Source organism: Leuresthes tenuis, unplaced genomic scaffold, assembly GCF_036924035.1.
Source record: "Leuresthes tenuis unplaced genomic scaffold, fLeuTen1.0.hap1 SCAF_4, whole genome shotgun sequence".
Taxonomy (NCBI): Eukaryota; Metazoa; Chordata; class Actinopteri; order Atheriniformes; family Atherinopsidae; genus Leuresthes; species Leuresthes tenuis.
In genome coordinates, this window is record NW_027325358.1 from 27,745,229 (window position 1) to 27,765,013 (window position 19,785).

At 38.2% G+C, this 19,785-nt stretch overlaps 1 protein-coding gene across 1 annotated transcript; it reads left to right on the forward strand.

The window, feature by feature from the left end:
- Positions 1 to 11,404: 11,404 nt before the first annotated feature.
- On the forward strand, positions 11,405 to 18,534 carry LOC140304757 (myelin and lymphocyte protein-like). The gene is made up of 4 exons (XM_072383522.1): positions 11,405 to 11,623; positions 13,614 to 13,781; positions 16,255 to 16,380; positions 17,561 to 18,534. The coding sequence occupies exons 1-4, from the start codon at positions 11,534 to 11,536 to the stop codon at positions 17,633 to 17,635; spliced, it is 459 nt and encodes a 152-aa protein (XP_072239623.1). The 5' UTR covers positions 11,405 to 11,533; the 3' UTR covers positions 17,636 to 18,534.
- The last annotated feature ends 1,251 nt before the right edge of the window (positions 18,535 to 19,785 follow it).

Sequence of the window (19,785 nt, forward strand, 5' to 3'; positions counted from 1 at the left end):
TATTCTTTTGTTCAAACTACAAAAGATAAAGATAACATTTGAGGGAAAAGTGTCCTCATTCAAATCTATGAAATGGTGTTAATATTTTGCTTCAGCATCCACCTTGTTACATTGTGGAATAATTAAAGTGCTAGCTCAGAGATTGTGGATTTTAGCGCGCAAAGCCACCTGCCCCCATCACCCTGTGTGAATCCCCAGTGAACATTGAGGAGTCCTTGGCTCCATCATCACCCAGGACCTGGAGCTGAACATCAACTCCCTCATCAAAAACGCTAAGCAGAGGATGTAGTTCCTGAGGCAGTTGAAGAAATTCAACCTTTCAAAGGCGATGATGGTGCACTTCTACTCCTCCATCATCGAGTCCATCCTCACCACCTCCATCACCGTCTGGTATGCTACCAGGGACAAGGCCAGACTGTGGCGTATCATTCACTTTGCTGAAAAGGTAATTGACTTCAACCTCTTAAGTCTCCACGATCTGTACTACTCCAGGACCCTGAGATGTGCAGGCAAGATTGCAGCTGACCCTTTCCATCCTGGACAAACTCTATGACCCACTCCCCTCTGGCAGGAGGCTGCAGTCCATCAAGACCAAAACCTCACGCAACAAAAACAGTTTCTTCCCTTCTGCAGCTGGCCTCATAAACAAGACCAGAGACCCACCCTCCCATCCCCTACACATTACATTAATGTGTACTATCTCCTCCATGGACTGTCTACACTACACAATCAGTTTATACTTATACTTTTTTTTTTTTTGTCTTAGTTGCAGGTGTAACGGGTTGGCTGTTGATTCCACTTCCAGTGACTGCCAATCATATGTATCTTTATTCATGTTTCATGGACGCTCACTGGTTGACAGGGCTCTCCTCAGCACATAAATATGGGCTGTGACGTAGGCGCAGCGCCAGTATACGAGGATTGAGTTCAAGTAGTGTTGGGAACTTTGACTCTTTTGGCTGAATCGGATCATTTACTCTCGAACAGTAAATTGAACGAATCATTTCGTTCATTTTTCCAGCAGGTGGCGCTGTAACCCTACTGTGGGCGATGCACAAAACGGCCACGGTTCTAAACACTTAACACTGAAGGAAAGATAGTTTACTTCAGCTGAGCTAACAAAATACAATACACAAAATGCCACAAACAATTCAAACCATGTGAAAACCTGGGAAAGCAAATACACAATAAGGTGACTCGTGTCTGTATCCTCCCTGCCATTGTTGTTTAAAGCCCGACACTGACTCAGTAGCTGTCAAGTGACAAATTAACGAACGAGAACGATCGTTCAGCCCTGTCACGTGACAGCTGGTAGAGAACAAGTGAATGTAAAACTCACATTGATTTTGACAATTAGTAACACAATTAAGTGAGAAAAAAAGTAACAATAAGTTCCCTAAAATGTTAAATAGTGGATTTATTGTGTCTTATTATTATTATTATTATTATTATATTATTTTATGGTAGAGTATAACACAAAATCAATATGTTGATATAATTTTCAAAAGTATCTATTCACATTATTACATTAACATTTATCTATTTACACACAACACTCTACATATCTACAAGAACCGAAGACCACTAATTAATTATGATTTCATGACAAATGAATGAACATCACAAATCAGACATCATTGATTTCCTCCTTCGTTTCTCAGTCCACAGTAGAGCCCTATGCGGGACTGTTTTCTTCACCCCGCTCCCGCTGAATTTCTGACCATTACCACCGCAACGTGTGTGTTACACTCCCGCCCGCAGCCGCAAAACTTTGAGAATTTATGCCCGCACAATAAAAGAAATGCATTGATTTTGTGTCTTCTCCCGTCCCGCAGGAGAAAACACGTCATTTTATAGGCTATTAATAAAGAGATTCACGGACAATTGAGAAACTTCTCCAAATATCACACTTGCCTTGCTTTGTCTTTGTGCTGTAAAGACCTTCTTTGAGCTTCCTTTCCACATCATTTATTGACATCCTGTCGCTAGGATGTGTTTTTAGCCGCCGGCTCCCAATGCAGCCTGTGGTCCACATCCTACATCCTGATCTCACAGTGTTTTTAGCCGCCAGCCGCCAGCAGTTGAGTTGTGAACGAATCAAAACTGTTTCCTGTGCGAGGAGCCATAACCCGAGGAGTTGACTCGTGAACGAATCAAAACTGTTTCCTGTGCGAGGAGCAGTAACCCGAGGAGTTGACTTGTGAACGATTCAAAACTGTGTCCTGTGCGAGGAGCAGTAACCCGAGGAGTTGACTCGTGAACGAATCAAAACTGTTTACTGTGCGAGGAACGAATCAAAACTGTTTCCTGTCCTGCTGACTGAGCTTATGCAGCTCCCGCCTGCCATGTGGCGAGAGAGGGTACTGCATGTAAATTAATTAATCATTTCTGTTTCCTGTCGTGCTGACTGAGTTTATGCAGCAGCCGCCTGTCATATGGGGAGGAAGGGTACTGCGTGAAAACGAACTAATCACTCACTGAGACTACTCGTTACTCCCGAGTCATATAAACGATTAGTTAATATTGAACGAATCGTTCGCGAACGACACATCACTAATTAGTTAATATTGAACGAATCGTTTGCGAACAACACATCACTAAGTTCAAGGTAATTTTGTAACACAACGCACAGCGTTATACTGAAACTGTATGTAATGTAATAAAGCAGTTGGCATGATATTATGCTCAGTAAGATGGCGACAGCATTGCATTTAATTAAATGTGTTGTAATGGTAATGTTTGTTAGCGATCTTAGCTCGAAGGCTAAGCTAAACTTGCTAACTTTCTTTCTTGAAGCTGTGCCGAACGAGTGCTGTGCTTGCTTGACCATGAGCTGACCAGTCGGTTTCCATATTGTTATTCGGGCAATAAAAGTCTGTAGCTGAAAGAGTGTCGGTCCTTCTTAAAAAACGCAACTCAACGGTTACACAGGGGCACAGATGGGATTTTTGAACTGGACCAAGTTGTCAACAAATGATTTCAACGCAAATTAAGTAATTGGCGCTCAAGTAGTTACTTTTGTACTACCCTATGGGCCAATAGTTTGCACTAAAAAGCCGTTGCAGAATTATTTGAAATCCTGGATAAGGCCTTCCCAATTAACACTAGCCATACATTATGAAACTGTCTGGAATACCAATCACCGACCAAAACCTCATGCTTTATGCAAAATGTTTTATTTAAACTTTTGTGAACTCAGAAGTGGTAACCACAACATACGTTTATAAATGAAAATAAGTATGCATACTGTCAATGAAACTCACATTTCGGAACAATGTGACCCCAAAGTTGAGTACTCCCAGCACATCCCAGCCTCACAAACATTTAAAAAAAGCATGTAACTACTGTTTACGTGAGTAGCAGATAGCATGAATTCTATGTAGGGCTGGTAAGAATAATCCGACTTTCCGAGCCAGATCCAACTTCACATAGGGTTCAGATTAAAAATCTGACTTGGATCTTGGAATTTCAGACATCCGTGTACAACTGGAACGTATCATTAGTTGTAGCACATGCTGCTTTGTAAATTAGTCAAAGTAACGGGACATTAATCATCAGTTTTATTGGCGATGTTTGCCGCCTTAAGTACGGACAAGATGGGGGAGCGGATCAGGGTCACTATGAATCTGTGCCCAGTGCCATCTGTGCCCATGCTTGTTTGTAATACAACCATTAGTTTTCTTACCTCTGCAATCTTTTTTGTCTTAACAAAGACATAAATTTTTCTGTTGCTTCATCTGGCAGTTTTTGTTGTGTTTGTGGCTCCAGAACAAGTTGCTTTCTTTGTCACTTCTATTAAGTTGTAGTACAAGCAATGTTTTTCTGCTCACATAATTTATTAAGGGAGTGTCTACATTAATTCATAGCTAAAAATGAGGTAAAATCAGTCATACATGAGCACAATTGACAGTGATTGTGCACAGCTTTAAGAATCTTTAGAAAATAATGTGTACGCACAGATTTCCATCTGCACACACTGTTTTTGTCATGAAACTACAGTTTTCTTTATCTGGCAACTGAACTCAAACCATCATACCATGAAATATAAATCATGGCAAATGTTTCTAGCCTCGCTGAAAATGTTATTAATGTAATTAATGTATTAAACCAGACCTCCAATCTTAAACAAGAGCTGCATAAACATAATCATGAAAATATCAATACTGCTGTGGTCAAGGACTTTATATTAAGTCAAATGTTTTGATAGAAAAACAAACAAAACAAAAACTGTTGGGATTCATTACTGAAACATTAAGTGTTGCCTTATGCACAAAGCAATCTTTCCTCCATATGAAGAAATAGATGATGCTCCTTAAGGCTGCATATACTTAAAGCAACTTCTTCTTCCAGCACTGAAAGTGGGCACACAAGAGAGATAAAAAGATAATTGAACTTGGTCATATCTTTAGTCTTCTTCAGTATCACAATTTTCCAGTGAGAGTTTTTGGGTTCATAACAAAGGGAATCAATAATTGAATGATACCAGTGTGGCTTGTAAACCTCCCCAATGAAAAGAGGAGTTCATTTCTAAAGTGCTAATCTGATTTGTAAAGTGGTTTGTAAGTGGTTAGTGAATGCTTCTATACATAAAGGCTCAGCTGTCAGTGACTGTCAGTTTACAACTTTTCAGAAACAACACCAATGACCTACATGGACATGGCAATCATATATGAGTATTAGATCATTTCTAGAGCTGTGCCAAGACTGGCACAGCCTAACGTTGTCAGTCAATGAGTCATTGAGATTTGGTTTTTGAAGCCATCTGCAGAAGTTGCAGTTTGTCAACTGAAACCTATTGCTTTTAATTTACTGCTACAAAAGAATCTTTGAGTGGGTTACTGAGGTCCAGATTAGTGTCACCAAAACAACCACATGCAAATTTACAGCTGCAATGAAGACCGTATGTTGTGTATTATAATAGTTTATATGACAAATAAAAGTAAGAATCTTTCACTTTATCTTGTTCTCACAAACAAACTGAAAATGTTGACTTAAATACTTTTTCTTAAAGTAAAAATTAATATCTATTAAGTTCAAAGTACAGCAAATACCCTTATATGTCAGAGTTCACCAGAGTTTTTTATCTGATGTCATTTCACAACACCACTGCATCATTTTATCTGTCACCCAACACTGGGAGCATGTAAAGAACAAGCTTCCTTTAGGAGTTTCTAGCAAAAAAAGTCTGGAAGAAAGCTTTCTGATTCATGGTTAAGATTTTGAAAAGGGAAGTTTGAACTTAAATAATTCAACTCATGTATGTATAGTTAAACAAGCACTTTTTGCCTAAACTTAACCAGATGTGACAGACATATGGATGTTATACTAAATGTATGGTTTGGGCAGCTCAAAGTTTCCTGAAAAACAAAACTTAAACTGGATTTTTTTCTCTGCCCAGAATGTGAACTCCATGACCGTTTCATTAAAGTGGAGGTGCCCCAACATCCCTTGCAATGCACTGTTAATTGTATTGTACATTGTACTATTGAAATAATTAGTTTGAAGAGTTTCAGTCAGGATTAAGAGTGCATCATAGTACAGAAACAATACTGGTGAAAGTTACCAATGAGCTCCTCTTAGCCTCTGATATTGGAAATGTGTCTGTGCTTGTCCTGTTGGATCTCAGTGCTGCATTTGATACAATCGCTCACAGCATTCTGTTACAGAGACTTGAACATTTTATTGGGATTAAAGGAACTGCATAAGGCTGTTTAAGTCATAGTTGTCTTAGAGATTCCAGTTTGTTCTTGTAAATGAAGAATCTTCTTCACACACCAGAGTAAGGCATGGAGTTCCACAGGGTTCTGTGTGTGGACCAATCCTTTTCACTTTATACATGCTTTCATTAGGTAACATGATTAGACAGCACGGCATACATTTCCATTGTAATGCTGATGATACACAGCTGTATTTATCTATGAAACCATATGAAACCAATAGGTTGGTCAGACTACAAGCATGACATCAAGACCTGGATGACTCATAACTGTCTGCTTCTAAATTCAGACAAAACTGAAGTTGTTGTCTTTGGGCACAAGCACTTCAGGGAAAATTTGTCTAGCTATATAGTTACTCTAGATGGTATTTCCTTGGCTTCTAGTACTACAGTGAGGAACCTTGGAGTTATTTTTGACCAGAATATATAATTTGATGCACATATAAAACAGGTTTCTTGGACATCTTTCTTTCACCTTCGTAATATTGCCAAAATCATTAACATCCTGACTCAGAGTGATGGAGAAAAACTACTCTATGTATTTGTTACTTCAAGATTGCACCACTGTAATTCTATATTATTGATCTGTCCCACAAATTCTCTGAAAAGCCTCCAGTTGATCCAAAATGCTGCACCTGTCACACTTCGTTGGAGAGGTCAGACCCAGCTGCAGTTCTTTCATACAGAACAAGGTTTATTAACAAAAAGGGGACAAGGAGCGAGGACAAGGAGCGAGAACAAAAAGCGCGGCTGAGCCGGATACAAGAAATCTTAACAGTGGAATAAATAAACAAGACAAGACTATGGCTATGGAACAAAACAAAACAAGCCAAGATAATGGCTATGGAAAATACGGCAAAACCTGACCTGACAAAACCTGAACAAACATGAACCTGAAGCATGGAGTGAGGTAAGGATTCTGCCATGACTGAAAGGAAACCAGAAGACTAAATACTGTGGAAGGAGTGATCAGTGAATGAGGTGCAGCTGTGAACAATGAGCCAGGTGACTTGAGTGAACCGAGGTGGCAGGGGAAAAACATTACTAGAACATAACTGAAACAATGATTAAACATAAACTGTGACAGAGCCGACTGTGACAGCACCCAGAATTCTGATGAGATCTAACAGAAGAGATCATATTTCTACAGTTTTAGTTTGTCTTCTTTGGCTCCCTGTTAAACAGAATTTAAGATTCTTCTCCTCATGTTTAAGATTTTTAATGATCACGATCCATCATATCTTAAAAATCTCATTGTAAGATATTTTCCTAATTATGATTAGCACTTCGCTCCCAAACTGCAGGTTTATTTGTGGTTCCCAGAGTATCTAAAAGTAGAATGGGAGGAAGATCCTTCAGTTATCTGGCCCTTCTGTGTGGAACCAGCTGTATATATATATATATATATATATATATATATGTCTGGGAAGTAGACATCCTCTCTACCTTTAAGACTAGGCTTAAAACTTTCCTTTTTGATAAAGCTTATAGTTAGGGCTGGTTCAGGTGACCCTGAAACATCCCATAGTTAAGCTGCTATAGGACTGCTGAGGGGCAACTGGTTTTCCTGTCTCAACAGGTATCCCTTTAATGGTGTTATGGTGTTTGTTGTCCCCTCTTTTCTTTCCTCTCAAGCCTAATCTAATCTAGTCGATGGCAAACCTTCCTGAGTCTGGTTCTGATGGAGGTTTCTTCCTGTTAAAAAGGAGTTGTGTCTCTCCACAATTGGACTGAGGAGAAGTGTCAGTGCAATCTGTTGGTTTCCTTAGCAAGGTTTTTTTTTTTTATTGACTCTGAATGTATGAATTGGACTAATTTTTAATTCAATTAATTGGATTTGATTGGATTATGATTACAATGAATTGGACTTGAAGTGCCTGGAGATGACATTTGTTGTGATTTGGCGCTATATAAATTAAACTGAATTGAATTGAATGAATTAATAAGGGTTTTAGAGCAAACTAACGTTCTCTGTATGTATGGATCTGGTCTGTAGCATTTGTCATCTTTTCATTCAGTATTGAGTATTCTGAGATGGATATTAGATGTGAAGACAGTGTGCTACCTAATATGACCATCAGACAATAGAGCAGAGGGTAGAAGAAGGAATATGCCTACAGCTCAAGTTGCATCATTCTGTGGAAACAAAATCCCAGAGATCAGGGTTGAGACCCTATTTGCATGGAAGATCAGAACTTTGTGAAGATTCTTATTCTGCCCCACCCCCTTTTGTTGGCCTGTCCTTTAATGCCTCTGTAAACTGAGCTGATAAAGCTTGACCAATTACTCATTATTCACACAAGGTTTAGATGGTCTTTCTTCTGTGTTTTAGAAACTGTGTTTCTGTGTTTTCTTTGCTTGTTTGTCATTTTATTATATATCTGTTTTATTCAAATATGTATGACAGTGACACCTGAAATTTCCATATTGCTCAAATTTTTTTTCATTTTGTACTTTTTATTAGAAACATTTCAAAGTATAGTTTAATTGTAAAACTGACAGTTGAAAACCATGGCAGTCACAAACTTGATAATTTTAGCTTGCTGATGTTTAGCACATTTGTAATCCTAAATTACCATACTAGTTTAGATTATTTTTATGACATAGCATATCTTTTTATTTCTGAAACTCTCTTATCTGGCTTTAATTTTAGTTTTGGTTTATCAGATTGTTTAGTATTGAAGTATTGAAAAGTTGTATGTCAGTATGGCTAAAAGATCAAAACTGTACAATCTGTGATGACACCAGATCTAAACACAAAACCTGGGAACAGTTTCTTAGCATTAGTTGCTCATTCATCCTTCATGGTTCACGAAGGGATTCCTAGACACCACTTCAGAGAGATAATAATATTTTTCTGTGCCTGCTGGATGTGAAAGTGGCTGATGAATTGTTTGACACAACCCCTTCATAGTTGTGTCAAACCTTAAAAAGTCAAAGACTTGACCCCTCCCTCTCCTTTAAACGTGCTTGTCACAGGTTCAGCTTCAGTTAGGAGAAATAAGTGTCATGTGAAGAACAAAATTATAAGTTCTTAACAATTTAGTTATTTTGCTGTTATTTGGGTAATATCTGTGCATAAACATGGTAAAATAATCTTCGTGTTTTTCTTTTAGTTTTGTATCTGTTACAAGAACCTTTCTTGCACACAGTAAACCACTATGTGACATACACTATGTGTATATGTGACACTGAATGAGTGTTTTGCATTAAATGCCATGTTGGTACAGTAAATTGGCAACGAATGGATTCTGCAGTGGGTGAGCTGTGTTGTGTGTAGACTTGAAGAAACAACAAAAGACTTTTGTTTCCTGTCTGGATGAGGTTTGGGACAGGGGTTTTGTCTTTGTCCTCTGTCTCAGAGGTGGTTTCTCCATCAGGACTAGGTTTCCCAGGCACTAGGATAGGATGACACAAGGAAACCAGATCTAGCAAGCGGATTATCCAAGGTGTTTATTCAACAGCTCACTTGCCCAACAGCCCCGGGCCGCCAAATGAGACGGTTGACGTTTCCATGGCTCTGTTGTTTACAGTGTGAGGTGTTAAAGACTGCATGGTCACAAACAGAGCTGAGCTTTGATATTAGCATGTGAAATAGTGAGGTATCTCTACAAACTAGCTTTACTGTCTTTTAGTAATGCTTACTTTAAAGATGAAATGTAAAATTTGAACCAGAAAATCCAACATGGATGACTTGCACATATAATATTGCAAAAGCTGTAGCAATATACTGTTTATCAGCACTTCTGTTTTTTATGTAGTTTTTAGTTTGTTTTCGGTCTCATAAAATCAGTCACATACATAGAAGGCTACTTTCCTAATTCTATCTGTGAAGTTATTTTCTTCAGTGGTTCTATGCACAAAATAAGGCATCACAGCCCTCTACATTCAGTTTTTGATAATGACGCTCCTCTCAGGAAGAAAGTAGTTGGTCAGTGTCGGTACATTCCTTGGTACAACCCATAATTATGTTCCTTAAAGCAAACATCCATTCTATTAAACCTGAAGAGAGCTATTTAGCTTGGAAATATCTCTTTTAATGTAAAAAAAAAGCAATGCGTTGATCTGGAACAGCATACTCTTATCTAAAATATTCACTAAAATAACAATAATCCCAAGGTTTTTTTTCACCATTGTAGCTAGGCTGACAGAGTATGGCTGATAAACATTTTCACTCAATGTCCAGAAGCACAAGGCAAAAATCAATTATGTAAATTACACACTTGCCTCAGAGACATTAGGCTTGCAAGAAATGTAATTTTCTACTTCTCAGTTCAGCAACAACTGAGATAATTGTTTTTGGTCCAAACAAATATCAGAGATTCACAATCTAGTTACTTTGGACGACATCACATTAACATCTAGTACTACTGTCAGGAAACTTGGGGTAATTTTTGTCCACAACTTATCTTTTGGTTCATATATTAAACAGCTCTCTAGTGCACCTTTCTTTCGTTTGAGAAATATTGCAAATATCGAAAATATTCTGTACCGAAGTGAAATTTACTAGTGAAACCTGCATTTATCTCAACTGGGATAGATTACTGCAATACCATTTGAGTTGACCGTCCAAATCTTTCCTTTAAAATCTTTCAATTGATCCAGAACACTGTAGCCAGACGACAAACTGATGCAGCCAAAACTAATCATGTTTCTCCAGCCTCCCTTCACAGTGAATATAATATAATTCTATACCGTCAATTCGTCAGTCAGGTAGCGGGCGAAAGGCGGGATACACCCTGGACAGGTCGCCAGTCCATCACAGGGCTACAATAAAAAATCCATCCATTTTCTATACCGATAGTCCGTTAATCGGGTAGCGGGTGGGCTGGAGCCTATCCCAGCAGTCATTGGGCGAAAGGCGGGGTACACCCTGGACAGGTCGCCAGTCCATCACAGGGCCACATAGAGACAAACGAGACAAACCATGCACGCTCACACTCACTCCTACGGACAATTTGGAGTCACCGATTAACCTGACATGCATGTTTTTGGATGGTGGGAGGAAGCCGGAGTACCCGGAGAGAACCCACGCATACACGGGGAGAACATGCAAACTCCACACAGAAAGCTCCCAGGCAGGGATCGAACATCCTCTTGCTGTGAGGTGACGGTGCTAACCACCACACCACCGTCCAACCCATAATAAAAAATATTTCTTCTAATTTACAAAGTCCTTAGTGGTACAACTATCTTATATCAATATTCTAATTCCCCCCTTCAACCAAAGCGAAATATCTGCTCCAACAGTGCTTGCCTCCTGGTCATTCGTCGACATTTTTAGGACTAAAATGGGAGGTGGGGCTTTAAGTTTTCAGGCTCTTGTGGAATCAGCTGCCAGATTGGCAGTTTTACTACATCTTTACTGCAGCAAATGAATTAATGAACTTTTATTCAACTGAATTGCATTTAATACAATTAATTAATCGTTCAATCTTTCGTTAAAGCAGAAAAAAATAAAGGTAAGAGTAAATCATACAAGTAAGCCTATGTACCTTCTATTGATCTTAATGCTCTCGAGTTCGTGCTGATAACATTTGTTGTTGTTGTTGCTCTTAGTGGACAGACCTGCTTCAGGTTGTCATGGCGACAAATGAGTCACTCGTCAAACATGGATAAGTGTGTCTCACATTGACCCTACATTACATTTTCAGCTGACTTTCAACCACCCTGAACATTCCTGGAGTCAGTGGGCCGCCGAGCGTGGGTTCTCTCAGCGGATGGGAATTCCGGTTTTTCTAGTCTGCTCCTCCTGGTTTTAAACCACTGAAAGTGTGAGTCCACCACAGTGTCAGCATCAGCAGCAGCGACAGCAGGATGGCGTCCAACACTGCAACAATGGGGAACCTCCCCAGCGGAGTCGGAATATGTACTACCATTCCCGACATCCTGTACCTGCCAGAACTGGTAAGAAGTAGTAGTACTAGTTCGTTTTACTCAGCTTTTATGTACAGGAGAAAATATCCACCTAGAATACACTAGCTCTATGTAGCAAGGGCCGTATGCAGAGTGTTTGGAACTCTTAGATATGCTTAAGTCTCTTGACAGACTCTGTGAACTCGTGCTTAGTCTGTTTTTTCCTCCAGAAAGGAAAACACTTTAGATTCAGTTTGATTTATTTGAACAAATCCAGTTAGTTTTCCCCAGCGGCTGTTTTCATTTATTTATTTTTAATTAAAGAGAGACTATTCCCGAGTTATTTGCTCAACAAACCTAAACTGGGAAGGTAGAAAATGAGATTAAATGTTTATGTTTTGCAGGTTTTTGCCTTAAGTGCATGATTTGGCTTCATATACTGTAGGTTACTGTCAACAGCATATGTCACTGTTGTAGGTTCAGATTAACAGCTTTCATGCAATGAGACGGAGACTGTAGTATTTGATTGATTCTGTCGTTTTAACAGTAATGTGAAAAGGGATTTCATAAACAAATCTTGAGGAGCGGTTAATGTTTTATGTGTTAACCATTTGCAAGCAATTTATTTAAAAGATGTGATTTAGAAACATTTTGATATGTCACTACAGTAAAGTAAGACCAATAGTACCTAAAGTGAATGTTTAACCACCCCTAAAATTATCTTAAGCTTCAGTAAGTGCAAAAAGCTACAGTAGTTTTCTGCAACAAACCAAATACCAAGTCTTGCTAATCAAGCATATCTGATTGCTGAAACATCTTTAGATTGTGTCACACCTGTCTGGTTCTATGTGCCTGCATTGGCTAGAGTTTACATCAAAAGCACATTTTCAGATTGTGTCAGGCAAATGTTGGGCAGACTAAATTCCAAGCGGCACAGCAAAATGTAGGCTCTAATTTAAAGCTTCACAATAGCACTGCAGAGTGTACAGCCAGGCAGCTGCAGTTCACTTTACCTGACTGAAAAGCTGGAGTCTCCACGGTTAATGTTCATATAAATGTGAAGAGGAGGTTTATCTTTAAAAGAAATGTCAAGTATGTACATTAGGTCTGTTAAGGGTCAGAAGGCCAAACAGTCGCAGACAACAGATAAAACAGATACTATTCCTGAAATGTGCCTGTATGAGGGAGGAGTGATCATGATGATAACACGAGCTGAAATGAGAAAGATGAAAAGATTTCATATAAAAAATCTAACATCAGGGGACATCAACAAGGCAATGGAATGTTGCAGGTTTTTTCAAATTCACTCATGCAAGAGCTCAAGCATACGCACATACACATACACACGTACACATACACACACACACACACATAAAAATACACACACACAGACACAAAGTATGTGAGCAGGTGTAATCCAACAGTAATAGCCACAGGTAGAGGAGGGTCGAGTCCCATGAATAATGCATCCTGTCACTCATTACAAGTGTAGAGTTAACGAAGGTAACAACACCTTGCTCTGTGTTGCAGACCAAGCTGGTAGTACAAGGCAGACAAAACAGTACAAATACAAGTTATGGTCACATGTGTTTAGCCCAGCTCAGCTATAAGACTGAACTTGGTTAGCATAAAGGGAGATGCACGTTAGCTGAAATAAAACACAGTTTAAGCTCATAAAGCTGACATTACTGATCTAATATTCTATGTTTCTGCTCTTTGATGTTGCTAGAATGCACATAATGCTGAACAACTAAACTAAAATTTAGAGATTACAGAATAACTACCAACAGAACTTGAAGTTATTTTCAATATCCATAAATCTCTGAAGTGATTTAAATGTCATGTTAAGGCTTCATAATGGTATTTGCTGGTAGTTTCTTTTTCTATTCTTTGGAGGGGCTTTGTCTGTTTCTCAGATAAAATGTATAGATTATTCAAAACATTTTTAAAAAATCCACTGTAGCCCTTCCACAGTTAGATACAGTAGGATGTGTGATTTTTATTTTAAGGATTCTCTCATGTGTCGCTGGTGTTTCTGCAGATCTTGGGCGGACTGGTGTGGATCCTGGTTGCGTGCACACTTGTGGTGCCACCGAATCCTCAGGGCTGGGTCATGTTTGTCTCTGTCTTCTGCTTCATCATGACTTTCATCTGGATGGTGGTGTTTGCCTGTGGGGGGCATCACAACAAGGGAAGCTGGGCAGCAGCAGTAAGTTCTCTTTTTATCAAAGCCAAGCACCACCGCTGTATGTATACTACCGACTCAATGATTTATGGTAGTAGAAGTACTCCAGTGTATAGTAATATATTGTGGAAAAAAATGAGAAAGCTGCAATCTTGTATATTTGACAAGGAATTCATGTTTCAGTTAAAAATTAATTTCTTTTCAACAGCTGCAACTATGATCTAACATATACAATAAGAAATATATATTCTGTTTGATAATTTGCTTGTAGAAATCATGTCTAAAGTCAGGCCGTGCAGTTTGTCTTTTAATTGAAGAGGAGCAACAGTACAATATTTCCCTCTAAAAATTGTGTATGACATAACATAAGTTTGACATATTCAAGTGATATTACCTCAAAATAATATTTTTCTTCTTCTTCGGGTGTTTGAAATTGCATACTTGTTTACAATACAGTGCACTATATAGTGAGTCAGCCATTATCTAGTGCTGCTTGAAATTTCAACTGAAACTTCTAATTCACTATATTGTGCATTACATTTCTGTCATGTGATACATAACAAACATTTTCAGTTCAATATTGTGATATTTTACCCCCATAGAAAGCCTGATTAGTAAATTGTACTGTTGTACCATTGTACAACATTGATGACCCTGCACTTTTGGCCAGGATCTCTCTTTTAACAGAGATCCTTGACTGCAATAAAACTTCACATAATGCTAATCATAATAATATTAATACAAAATTATCATACATTTAAAGCCACTGTCAGTGCTTGTGTAGGTCAATACAGCTCAATTAGATAGATTTATTAGTACTGTTTATTAGTTTCATTCAGTTTTATCTCAGTATTATCCAGATAGATGTCAACTACAAAATGTTCTCAGCTAAAAAGACTTCAGAGTTTGCATGCACATATTCTGTCTGCATTTGTTTTTGGGACATATAGTTGTGAATAAACAGTGCACAATTATGACATACTGCTGCATTCATGTAGCTGTTTAGCCCGACCCACTACAGAGAATGTGAAGATACATAACGCCCTAGTGTATGCTAGTATGTCAGTTTGTAAGGAATTCTCTCCCATCACATCTGTTGTTTCCTGGTTAGACTTAGTTTTGTCTTGTTGAAAATGGTCAAATCAAGTGAAATGGCAAGAAATGGAGAAAAAAAAGTAAAAACATGCATCTAACTGCAAATAATTGAATTGGACCCATGAATCTGCCAATTCACCGAGCAATATTGTGCCAACATCTGCTCCCATTTTTTTGGCTAATATTAGTAAAGTAAACAAATTATAAGACTTACAAACAAAATTAAGTCATATGCAGTGGATTTTATCCATTTATCCATTTTCTATACCCACTTAATCCAATTTAAGGTCGCTGGAGCCTATCCCAGCAGTCATTGAGTGAGAGGAAGGATACACCCTGGACAGATTGCCAGTCTATCACAGGGCCACACAGAGAAACAACCATGCACGCTCACACTCACGCCTAGGGACAATTTAGAGTCATCAATCAACCTAACATGCATTTTTTGGATAGTGTGAGTGCCAAGAGAGAACCCAAACTTGCATGGGGAGAGCATGCAAACTCCACACAGAAAGGCCCCAGCCACAAACTCTCTTGTTGTGAGGCAACGGTGATAACCACCACACCACCATGCAGCCCACAGTGAATTTTAAATCATCAGAGAGTGATAGAATTTGTTTAGCAATCGACTGAGCTATGATTTTAAAGGGTGATCCTACAGTTTAAGATTTAAAACTAATGTAATATACCAATATGTTTAACTTTTTTGCATATGTGATGTCATTGCTTCAGTGTGTAAGAAAGGGTTAGGAACCCTCTGTCGTACAGTCAATAAACATCTTTGGAGATATAATGGTCCAGGTTTCAAAATGTTATATGCTAACAAAGTAGTGACTGGTGTGTTTAAAATTATTCACATTTTTGTTGTGGTAAATTCATGCTAATAATTCCAATGAACTGCAACAAAAATACACTATTGATGCATTATGTACATGACTCACATCTGCTATCAGGCGATTGTAAACTATCACATATTGAAAAATGACATAATAGTAATGGTTTTAACAGTATTTTTTTCACAAATTCAGCTTTGAATGGAGGTCATGGCATACTCATCTTATATAGTGGTTAAAGAGCACAGACTTTACACAGACTTAAAACTATCAGCTGTTCATCTCAACAATCCAACTCTCAATTTTCAAATGACAAAGGTATTGTATTGTTTTTGTATATTTGATCAAAATTAGGTTATAATTTGTGCTACATTTGGATGTAAAGTCAACCTGAGACTATGCTTTAAAAAAGAAAACAATTAATTTATGGTGTTAAGTTTAAATAATTATGGTAGAGTTTAAGATTAACCTGGAGTTTATGGAGTTAAGGTAAGCTGCATTCTCACTGCAACTGTATCTGTAGCTGACATTACCATTAAACTTTTCCTCTTTATTTCCTCCTTGGTTAGGACTTTGTGTATCACGGCACTGCTGCCTTCTTCTACCTCAGTGCTTCAGTAGCTTTGGCCAAAGTGACCCTTGAGATAAAAGACGGAAATAGCTTCCAAAACTATCAGCTGGACATTTCTGCAGTGGTGAGTCAGGCTTTCTGTTATGTAGAGCCAATGGTGATGTGTCCGCAGAGTGAAGACCCAGAGACAAGTTATAAAGCAAACAAACAAACAAAACAAAACCACACTCAGTAATGAACGCAGAGGTAAATATACCTGATGGCACCCAAAAAAAGCTTTTATTGAGATGTTATGGTTTCATCCAGTGACAGGAGAGCTGCTCAAATTTGTCATATAGACAAGACATACCACAATGTAGATGGGAGCTTTGTTGTGGTTTTGTGTCTGTTCTTGAGAGTTTTTGTTGTAGTTTGTGTCCCCTTGTGGTCATTTTGTTTCTGTGTAGTTTTTTGTCTATTCATTGTAGTTTTACATTTTTTGTAGCGGTTTTGCATCTTTATAGTCCCATTGTATGTCACTGTAGTTGTCTTGTTTCCCTTTGTAGACAGTGTGAAGATTGTCTCAAGTTAGCTAAGCTAAACTTCCTACTGTAGTTTCACAGACAAGAGAGTAGTGTTAGTTTAACACAAGAAGGGGAATAAGCACATTTCCCAGCATACCCACAGCAAATCTATTTTCTAAACCTGATATTTCTCTGAACTTGTTTTACGGTGGATAATCCATGTCAGTAAACTCTCAGCAGTTTTTTGGCACAAGCTGCCTTTAACTAATGGGAGAGACAGGAAAACTGGCTGAGGGAGGGAGGCAAGGCATGCAACAAAATGGTGCACAACTTGGGACTTAGACCTGAACAGCTGCAGCGACTACTCAGCCTCTGTGCACGGGAGGCACATTCAATCAGTGGCACTACACAAAATCCTTTAGTATTTTTCTCAAGTTTGCCTTTTTCCTCTGTGATAATATAGTGCAAGCCATTTGGTAAGTTTCTTTGAGGGAAACGTTTCAGTGTTTGTAAGAAGATCCAGTAGCTGGAATTTAACATCTAGCTAGGTTAGCCTACTTGAACCTAGAACCTAGAAAAGAATTCCACAAGCCAAACAGCAATTAAAATCATGGCTATCTTTTGTCATTGACATTAATAAAGTCTTAAATGTTTGAGCTTCTAACCTGAACTCACCATGGAGGATCAGTTATCAATTAATTAAACAATTCTTTAATTGCATGGTGGCAATACTTCAAAATGAATTATCTTGCAAATAGTCATGCTTGTCACATTCCACTAAGTTTCTCTTTGTCTTTTCAGGTTTTCTCTTACGTGACCACACTCCTCTACTTTATCCACACTATACTGTCTGCAATCCGATGGAAATCTTTCTAGGATTTTTCTCTCTGCAGTCTCATTACCTGAACAAGAACAGAACTGTTTTTGAATGAAGGCTGTGACTTGCTGAAATGAAGTGAGGGCTAATGGTCTTTGAGACTATGAAGAAACATCTGGCTTATGACACCATCTCAGTATCAATCTGTCAGAAGTACGATTTTAACATACAGTTGAGGAATTAGTCTGAGCCTACCCTGATGGCCTGTTTTGGAGAGCCTCAAAATCTTATACAAAGGAATCCATAGATGTCTCCCTGGACTCTTTACACTACACACAAGCTGCAAGTACTGCAGTAGATGTGAAACACAAGAAACACAGAATACACTTGAAGTAGTGTAAAGTTCAGTTTGTTGAAGTAAAAACAAAAAAGTAACTATGTTTGCATTTAAGTTGTATTTAAGGTCATGCATCCTCAGCTCTAATCCACTGACAGTGAGGATCATCCACAACTGGTTGAAAGTTCACCAGGTTCTGTTTCTATTTCATTATTTTTTTCATTAGCAAATACATTAAAAATACATTTACTGTATAGTGAAGAACACATGGCTCCCACAAGCCAATAAGCTCCACCAACAGATTCATCTTTTAGGCTCAGGTTTTTGTTAGGTTTTTACATTGATAAGGGACTTTAGGTTGGTATTCTTATTTTACTATCAGCTGATTAAAGAAAAAGTCTGGGTTGTTTTGTAATTTTTTATAAATGTATTATCATTGTCAAATAGAGGGAAATTAAATGTAATTTGAAATAAGAATTAAATTAATTATGGATCAGAACTGGATAAAGATACAGATTGTGTATGATGATTTATTTCCTTTTTTTGTGATGTAGTTGTCAGCTTAGTTTTTGTAATTTTTTGGAAACTGCAAATGAATATATGTGTTTGTTTTGAAACGTTTCCCTAGTCTTTTGGTTAATTTTATTCCAGAAATTTTCTGTAGCACACTGTTCATATATTTTCTTAATAATTCTTATTTTCATTCATTTGATATCCTTATCACTTTATTTTGAGTAAACTCAGCAGCATACTTTAAAATCTGTGATTAATCTCAATTGTGGATTTAAAGGGGAACTCCAGTATTTTTAAACCTAGACGTTATTTCTGGCATGAAATACGTTTATCTACTCACTGTGAACAGTTTGGCAAAAGTCGGTGTCCTTCGGAAGATATTTAGATAACTCGCGATCCATATGATGGAGTGAACGGGGCCTCCTTGCTCCTTGCTCTGTGGCAATTGGCTAACTTCACACAGAGTTTGCTACCGCTAGTTTTGGGCAACATGGCAAGGAAATTTATCAAATTTTGACAACGTGAACGACGACTTTGAGTAAGATGGACGTTCTTACCGGAGTGAATGAGCTGTGCCTGTGGAGGAAGTTGTCCCAGTAGAGATGTGTGTAGAATTCTCTCTGATAGCTCTCCTATAGCTGCAAGTAGCCACATAACAGTAGCTATGTGCTAACAGAGCAATAGTCAGTGTTCGTTCATTCATTCGTCTTAAAGTATTGGTGAAATAAAGACAGATAATGCCTTATTTAGGGGCCGCATCGTCTAAGCCCCATTCAAAAATACTGGAGTTTCCCTTTAATATGAAACTTAACCTTTGGAAAGCCCCAGCAACATTCCTGTGTGGAAATGTTTGTTCAAAGACACAGATGGGGGATTACCACACCAGGAAGGGACAGATCATCTAATTTACCCCAACCATTGTCCTTTGGAGATGACTTGGGAGACTCTCTCCCACCAGACCCGTCCCATAACTTATGGGTAAAGCATTAACACCCTAATGATAACTAAGTTGAACAAACAAAGAACCCTTTTAGATGACGATTGGAGAGCAACTAGACCAACTGTTGCTTCTTTCTTATTTAGACAATGCAGATCAGAGGTGACACCTATCTGCTTTGATCCAGCCAGAGGAGGAATAGATCTTTCACAGAACTCTCAAAATACGTTCCTCAGATTCACTCAGTTGAATTTTAAAACTGTGTTGAATGTGTCTTATATCTTTGTACATTTTCTTTAAGGTTCTAAGTGAAATTCCAAGCTGGATTTTAGGACCTTTTTCACGATTGTACTTGGTATAATAAGGAAGAAATCATTGTTTACGAAAATTACTAACTTTACTATGGAGCCACATTGCCCCCT

Coding starts and splice junctions, on each gene's coding strand:
- LOC140304757 (XM_072383522.1), top strand. CDS start 11,534: ATGGCGTCCAACACTGCAACAATGGGGAACCTCCCCAGCGGAGTCGGA. Junction 11,624..13,613: donor TCCTGTACCTGCCAGAACTG/GTAAGAAGTAGT, acceptor GTGTTTCTGCAG/ATCTTGGGCGGACTGGTGTG. Junction 13,782..16,254: donor AGGGAAGCTGGGCAGCAGCA/GTAAGTTCTCTT, acceptor CTCCTTGGTTAG/GACTTTGTGTATCACGGCAC.